The sequence below is a fragment of the Centrocercus urophasianus genome, unplaced genomic scaffold (assembly GCF_019232065.1).
Source record: "Centrocercus urophasianus isolate 14NV4802_14NV808 unplaced genomic scaffold, USGS_Curo_1.0 seq_48, whole genome shotgun sequence".
In the NCBI taxonomy this organism is placed as follows: Eukaryota; Metazoa; Chordata; class Aves; order Galliformes; family Phasianidae; genus Centrocercus; species Centrocercus urophasianus.
Genome location: NW_024885066.1, coordinates 417,416 through 425,602, shown reverse-complemented (window position 1 = coordinate 425,602; position 8,187 = coordinate 417,416). Strand labels below are relative to the sequence as shown.

The following is an 8,187-nucleotide window of genomic DNA, read 5'->3' as shown; positions in this document are numbered from 1 at the left end:
GCACATCACAGCCTAGCTCTGCTCACACAGCCCAGCACACCTGGGGGATGCAGAAAGGTTGCAGAGTGCAGGTGGCAAAGTATGGGGTGCAGGATGAGTGGTGAAGGGGTAAGGATGAAGGGTGTGGGGTGAAGGATGCATGACACGGTGCTTGATGCAAAGTGAGGGATGCAGGATGTATTGTGCATGGTGAGGATGCAGGATAGATGATGCAAGATGCAGGGTGCAGGATGCAAGATGAAGGATGCAGGGTGCAGCAGACATGACGCAGGGTGCAGGATGAAGGGTGCAGGATGTACTGTGAAAGGTGCAGGGCGAAGGATGTAGGAATGTGGGACACAACATGTGGGGAGCAGGATCATCAGTGAAGGGTGTTGGATGAAGGATGCATGAGACGGTGCAGGATGCAGGCATGAGGTAAAGGGTGCAGGATGCATTGTGCATGCTGAGGTTGCAGGATGGGTGCTGCAGGATGCAGATTGTAAAGCGCAGCATGAAAGATGCAGCCTGCAGGGTGCACCATGCAGACTTAAGGGTGCAGACAGAAGGGTGCAGGGTGAAGGATGAAAGGTGCAGCAAACCCAACTCGTGATACAGGATACAGGGTGCAGGATGCACGGTGAAGGGTTGCATTCTGCAGGAGGACGCGGGGCGCGTGCCGCCAGCACCACCTCGTGGCGACCAACGGGACCCCGCACGTCCCCGCCCCTGTCCCCGCCCCTCGTTCCCGTTGCGGTGCACAGCTTGTCCCTGGGGTGCAGCCCTGCACGTTCCAGAGGCTGCAGAGGCGTGGGAGAAATGATGCAATGTGTGGATGCAGGGTGCAAGGGAAAAGGATGCAGGATGCAAGATGTAGGATGAAGGATGCAGGGGGCCAGATGCAAGGACGGATGATGCCGGATGAAGGATGGAGGATGCAGAATGAAGGATGCTAGGACAGAGGACGAAGGATGCAAAGATAAGAGGATGTGATATGTGGGATGCTAGGATGGAGGATGAAGGATGCAGGATGAAGACTGCAAGGTGCAGGATGGACGATGCAGGCTGCAGGGTATGCAATGCAGACTGAAGGATGCCAGGATGCAGGAAGAAGGATGAAAGATGCGAGAGGATGCAGGGTGTAGGATGCAGCATGAAGGATGTAGGGATGAAGGATGTGTGTTGCAGGATGAAGGCTGTAGGGTGAAGGCTGCAGGGTGCACAGAGCAGGCTGAAGAGTACTGGGATGCAGGAGGAAGGATGCAAGATGCAGACCAAAGGTTGCAGGATGCAAGGTGATGCACAGAGCACGCACAATGCAGGTGATGCCCCACTGTGCAGCCACCATGAACGCACGTGACGAGAGACCCCAAGAGGACACAAGGATGTCTGGGCTTTTTTCCAAACAAAACTTTATGCAGGAGGCAGGGGGAGCCCTGCAGGAGCCACCCAGCCACTAAAGCTCAGGGGGCACAAGCAACATCAGCCCCCAGCATGGCTGTCCTCAGGGCTCCCTGGGGAAGTGCCTGGTGCCAAGTCCTGCTTCCTTGTCACCACCCAAAAGGCACCACAGTCCCAGGACACCAAGGCAGGTGAGAGCGGCCTCTGCAACTCCCTCCAAACACTGAAAGAGGAGGGGCTGGAGGCACTGCTGAAGGCACTAGACAAGCACAGAGGGAGAAGAGCTTTACAGCAATCCTCAAGTGATTCTCAGTCCTTTCGCTGATTGTCCCTGCTTGGCACTTTATCCCTTTTAAATTAAAATGGAAAACCTGCAAGAAGACACAAAACCCACGTGCAAAACTCGAGTCTAGATGTAAGGCACTGGGCAAGGAGGGGACCCTGCAGCAGTGCTCAGCTGAAGTCCCGCTCTGGCAGCACCAGGGGGGCCACCAACGTCCACACGTAGAGCAGCAGCCCGGCCCAGCTGGAGCTGATCTTCACCCACACGCCCGTCCAGGGGCTGTACAGCACCTGCAGGCTGTCATCAGGCCTGGAACAGCAAATGAAAGGAGGACACTCAGGTTTGTGCTATGTGCTGGGGGATGTGACCTTGGTGCAGCAGTTGTGAGCAAAGGGGGATGCTGTGTGCTGAAGGGTGTCCTGCAAGCACAGGGAGGATGCTGCAAGAAGAGAGGGGGTGCTGCAAGCAGAGCAGGGATGTTGCAAGTGGGGGGATGCTGCAAGCTGAGGGAGTACACTGTAAGCTTATAGGGAGTGCTGCAAGCCAAAGGAATGCTGCAAGAGGTACCCAGTAAACTCAGACCCAACCAGAGTGCATCCATTGGGTGCTTGGATCCCTCCAAATAACGAATGCTGATGGGTTACATATTAGCTTTGCTCACATATGGACCCATCCCAGCACCTGTGCCCAGCCCGAGAGCAATGATAATCCCAGAGAAGGGAGGAGCAGAGGACAGGGTCACAACTGGTCCCCAGGAGTGCTGCCCACCTGTACCAGTTGGTGAGGGTCATCATGATGTAGAGGGCAGCAAGGAGGAGGCAGAGGTGGAAGAAGCTGTAGCTGTAGGTGACGCCCTCCTGCTCGTTGTCGTAGGCTCGGTGCACCCCACTCTCTGCTGCTGCCTCAGTCCCAGCTCCAGCCCCGCTCTCCTCCGTCTGCATCAGCTTATTGACCTGGGTGTGGTCTGAGGAGCGGATGCTGCGAGCAGACAGATGGGGCAGGTGAGGGGATGCCCTGCAGGGGTGCCCCCGAGGCAGCAGAGCACTTTTGGGGGATGCAGCTCATGCAACTCCTCCTGGCATCCTAAAAGCTGTGTGCAGGACCCTGAGGGGTCCCAGCGTTGTGGGACATGAAGGCATTGTCACGGTCTCACCTGATGAAGAGTGTGCAGAGGATGAAGACCACCAGCCCCACAATGCTCGGCGCGTCCCACCACGTTGTCAGTGTCTGTGTGGCTGTAGCTGAGCCAGTACTGTTTCTCAGCAGCAGTGTGGGGTTACACTCCTGGGCTGGGGGAGGTCAAAGGTGTCAGTGCCATCCCTGACCCCACGCACCCCCCAGGGCAATGAGAGCACTTACTGGGGACGTTGGCCAGGGCACACCAAGTGATGAAGATGGTGTAAAGGGTGATGAGAGATGCCTGCAGCAGCCCTGAGTGTGGCTGAGCTTCCTGCAAACAGCACGGGAGTGGCTCGGGGCTCAGCCCTGCACCAGGGGGAACCAGCAAGGCCACCCCTCCCACCACCTCACCTGGATTTTGGGCAGGATGGATACGGCTGAGATGATGACGCAGAGGATGAGGTTGATGCTGATGAGGACTTTGCCCTCCGTGCAGCCCTGGGGTTTGGTGTAGTAGACATAGAGCAAAGCAATGGCCGTGATGGAGGCAGCATAGAAGATGAAGGTGACAGTGCAAAGGGCTGAGGAGTAAGGTGAGAAGGGAAGGGGCTGGAGCAGGGCCACGAGCATCACAGCTGGCCCCACATGAGCCCCTGAGGCACGGCACCCACCTGCATACCAGCCCTTGGCATTGCTCTCATCTGCATTGCGCAGCCACAGCTGGCTCCAGGAGTGGGCAAAGTCGATGAGGAGGATGAGCTGGATGAGGATGAAGAGGAAGGAGCCGACCACGCCAAAGTAGAACCAAACTTGGGTGGTGGGAGGGAAGTGGGTCAATAATGGGACTGCAATGGTGTGGGGTGCATCAGGGCAGCACCAAGTGTGAGGAGGGCACAAACGTCATGGGCACCCCCCTGCCCACCCACAGCCCCTCACCTGATGTAAAGGAGCCATCAGGGATGTAGAAGGCCCCCACTGTGAGCCCCACCAGCAGCAGGAACTTGAAGAACCAGAAGCTGCAAGAGGAGAGAGGAGTCTGGGTCTGAAAATGGGAACCCCCAGCAGTTCCCAACACCAGGGATGCTCAGCTCCTTGGATAGGACCACAGGCCAGGGGCACCCCATGGGGAGCAGTGTCAGAGGGATGCCCAGCAGACACCCCAAATTCCCCAGTACATTGCACACACCACAAATACCGTGGAGCACAAGTCAGAGGACCCTAAAAACTAAGAGTGAGCTCAAAACTGCCCTTCTGCTTTATCCCATGCCCAAAATGGGGATAAAAAGGGCAAAAATATGGCAATGGCCTCCATCCAAGCTTCCAGCCAAGCATGGGGACACGCTCACCCATTCTGTATGGCAGCTCTCGGGTCCTTGCTGCTGCGCACACACACCATCAGCACAGCAAAGAGGAAGAAGAAGGCAGCTGTGGCAAAGCCCATGCGGTACACGGCCTTGTGGCCCAGGAAGCCACTGCAGTCGATGTCAGCTTGGACCCCCAGCACTGAGTCGCTGCCCTTGCAGAAACCTGGGAGCTGCAAGGATGAGGAGATGGGAAAGAAGGCATCAGAAGCAACGACGTGCCCCAAAAAATTCACTCTCTGATATGTACCCATCCTGAGTTCACACCTTTGATCAAATCCAGCCATCGCCCTGAAGGCAGCAGCATTACCTTGTGCAGCTCCTTCTCCACCCCAGGGATAATCATGATGATGGAGACCAGCGTACCGAGGAAGAGGAAGAAGGTGAAGAGCAGACGGGAGATGGTGGAGTTCTTGGTTGAGGGGCAGCAGCCGCAGAGCAGGCATGGTGCTGAGCCACACAGGCAGGACACCTGCAATGAGAGCCCAGAGATAAGTGGCAAGGGGTGTGGGATGCACTCAGCTGCTGGGTTCATTTTACAGATGGGGAAAACAAACAGTAACCCTACGAGTCCTGGCTGCCCAAATCCCTGGATACCACAAACCACAGTGGCAGGAGCACTGGGGAGATGCTGCTTGCATCTCTGGTCCAAGTTTGACTTCATTGCTCCTCGAAATGTTATTCCCACTAGATTGTCCAATAATTGGGACACTCACACACCTATTTAATGCCCGCAAGGTTTGGAAGAGCTCCAAGCAGCACCCAAACGGCCAATATTCCTTTCCTCAGAAGAAGAACAACCAAAGGGTTTTGCATTAAGACATGCTGTAACGTTGGTTATGGGGCAGGAGAGGGCCAGCAGCCAGCTCTGGCCACCACATCCTGCTCTGAATGTGTCTGTTCAGATTGGGGATTATTTTCAGCCTTCATCACCCCCAAAGTGCCATGAGGCCATGTCTAAAACCCCTATTTCCTAAAAGACTGTGAAGATGGAGAATAAGTAACATTAGAAACACTTCAAGGAACATTTCTGGACCACTAACCCTCTCCTGTGCCATACAAGTGAAAGGTCCTGAGTTAAATATCTGAGAAGAAAATGGGAATAATGTGTCCCCTGAGTTTCCCTTAAACTGCCAAGGCCAATTGTGGGGGAACCACCACCATCCCAGCACTATGGCAAGGTGCCTCTAAGGACCCAAAACTACATTTGCCCTTTTGTCCCCCTCTCTGGTCCTCCCTGAGCTGATTTCCCTCTACCTGTAAGCTCACAGCATTGATTTATTTTGCTTTCAAAGCTCTCTTTCTTCCCTTTGAACTGCTCTTTCTGCCCTGCAAACATGAAGTTTGTTGTGCTGAATGTGGGGGTCACTGCTGTCACTTCCTAATATTGAAGCTTTTTGGGCATTGTGAGCTCTGCAACTTCTGTGAAAGCGCCTTTAATGCGACAACCACAGCTTGTGCACATCCCCAGCACCCACAGCTGCTTTAAAAAGAAATCAACAGCAAGGTTAGAGAAGGAAAAAGGAAGAAGCTCCCTAGCATGGCCAGGAGATGCACTTGCTTATGGGAATACTGCAGGGCATCCCATGAGAGCATCCTTGAAGATGTGCAGGAGACAAAACCTCATGCACCCCACTTTCACAGGATCATTCCACTTGGAAAAGATCTCTAAGCCCATCAAGTCCAACCATCAACCCATCACCCCCACTAAGACATGTCCCGAAGATGGCTTTCCCTGGGATGGGTGCATCAGTATGCTGCACGTATGAGGTTCTGGGGAGCCCACATTCGAGGGAGCAGGCAGCATCCTGCAGGGTGGAAAAAAAGTAAAGGGAAGCAGCCACAGCACGCAGGTGGTGATGGGGAAGCGTCAGGTTTCAGCTGCTGCAGATTAAAGATTAATCCCTCTGGTTTCACTGTTGACTTCCTCATTGAATACAGCTCAGTGCCAGCATGGCTTGCATGGAACAGCAGCTCAGGGAGCACAAACAATGCAAAACAGTCTGCAAGGTCCTAAGCCAACAGCAACCCACCAACAACCCAACAAACAGCAGCAACTACTCAGTAACAACCCAACAACCAGCAGCAAGAATTCAGTAACAACCCAACAACCTAACAAACAACAGCTATGACCCACCAACAACCCAACAGCAGCAAGCACTCAGTAACAACCCAACAACCAACAGCAATGACCCAACAATCAGCAACAACACTCAGTAACAGCCCAACAACAACCCAACAACCTAACAAACAACAGCTATGATCCAACCCAACAGAAAGCAGCAAGCACTCAGTAACAACCCACCAACAGCAACAACAACCCAACACCTCTTCTTGCAGGCTGCCCTTACCCCAGTACCCCTGAGGCTGCACAGACTGAGTCAGCCCAAAGCAATGCCAAGCAACCCGTTGTTGCCTCCCATTCAATGAATGACCCTGCAGGTTAATCAGTACCAAGGCATGCAGTCAGCATGGGTTCAGGAGGTGGGCAATTGTAGGTGCCAGCACTGCCCCATGGCCACATTGACAGCAACATGAAATGCAGGGTCCTAAAGCTGTGTAGACCCTATAAGAGTGTGACTCTGCCTCGTTCCTGTAGCCTGGGCCAAAATGCTTTTTTTTGAAGGGGAAAAAAAAATCCCTAATCAGGTCAGCACCACACACTGCCCGTGGAAATCCCACTCCTGGCTTTTCCACTATGTGCCCATGAGGAGAGGCGCCGTGACACACAGAACATAACTGCACTCAGGCCATACATTACGACAGTTCCACCTCTGAAACTACGAAGCCCAGTTGCGAAAGCAGCTCCCATTCAGGCAGGAAGGTTTCCCAGCCCTGCCCTGGCTGTGCGTCATGGGCACAGCACCAGGAGCGCCCAACTGTGTCACCAGCACAGCAGCCACGCAGCAGGAGCAGCCAGACCCCCATCCCCCCGACTATCAGGGCTACAACTCCTCCTGGGATGCCCTGAAACCCCCCCGGGACTGCCCCGATCCTCCCTGGAGGTGGGTGCAGGGGAGGGCTCAGCTTTTTCCCACCACAGAGGTTTCATCCCATAGGGATGCCCCGATATTGTGGGCTCCTCCCGATACTCTGGACTCCCCCCTCCCCATCAACGAGCCCCTGCAACGTGGGACAAACCCCGCGGGGTTCCCTTTGGCTGGTGGGCCAACGGGCTGCCTTGCAATGGTCGTGTCCTGCTTCCCCCGGGGACAGAGGAGTAAACCCACGGGGATCCCCTGCATCCTCGTGGATACAGACGGGGACACCCCCAGCGGTGTCCTTCACCCCCCCCCCCCCAGGGGTTCCCGCATCCTCCAGGGTACAAAGGGCGGCATTCCTCTGCTGTTCCCCCGCTTCTCGTCGGCTGCATCGGATCGCATCTCCCGGTTGTCCCCACCGCTCCCCCGGACCCCTCCCCCAACCTCAGCTCTCAGAATCAGCGCAGCCCCCACCTCTCCCGCCGCCCCCCCATCCCTCAGGGACACTCACACAGCTGAGAACCGAGCAGACCCCCAGGCAGGCCCCCATAACGCAGCCTCTGCAGCTCCCCGGGGCGGGCACTGAGGTTGGGGGAGGGGAGGCGGCTCCGGGGGGGCGGGGGCTGAGCGGGGCGGGGCCGGGGGGGGGGGGGGGCGATCTGCGGGGCTGTGGAGTGCGGGGAGGGGCGGGGGCTGGGCGTGAGAACGGGAGGGAAATGTTGGAATAGAAAAGGGAAGAGGAAGAGAAAAAGAAAAGGAGAAGAAAAAGAGTGGAATAAAAGGAAAGAGAGGAAGAAAAAAAGAGAAAGAAAAAGGAAAAGAATGAAAGAAAAAGAGAAAGAATGAAAGAAAAAGGAAAAGGAAAAGAAAAAGGAAAAGGAAAAGAAAAAGAAAAAGAAAAAGAAAAAGAAAAAACGAGGAAGAAAAAAAGAGAAAAAAGAGAAAGAAAAAGAATGAAAGAAAAAGAAAAAGAATGAAAGAAAAAGAAAAAGAATGAAAGAAAAAGAATGAAAGAAAAAGAAAAAGAATGAAAGAAAAAGAAAAAGAATGAAAGAAAAAGAAA

The 8,187-nt window shown here is 54.5% G+C and overlaps 1 protein-coding gene across 2 annotated transcripts; it reads right to left on the bottom strand.

The window, feature by feature from the left end:
• Positions 1-723: 723 nt before the first annotated feature.
• Positions 724-7,723, bottom strand: SERINC2 (serine incorporator 2). Of its 2 annotated transcripts, none has more exons than XM_042834658.1 (10): positions 7,636-7,723; positions 4,454-4,615; positions 4,129-4,316; positions 3,719-3,798; positions 3,454-3,591; positions 3,194-3,363; positions 3,023-3,113; positions 2,817-2,952; positions 2,432-2,641; positions 724-1,972 (listed from the first exon to the last, which is right to left on the bottom strand). In XM_042834658.1, the coding sequence occupies exons 1-10, from the start codon at positions 7,672-7,674 to the stop codon at positions 1,834-1,836; spliced, it is 1,353 nt and encodes a 450-aa protein (XP_042690592.1). In that variant the 5' UTR covers positions 7,675-7,723; the 3' UTR covers positions 724-1,833. The 2 variants fall into 2 exon arrangements, with proteins under 2 accessions (XP_042690592.1, XP_042690593.1); XM_042834659.1 differs by lacking the exon at positions 7,636-7,723 and adding an exon at positions 6,495-6,560.
• Positions 7,724-8,187: the final 464 nt, after the last annotated feature.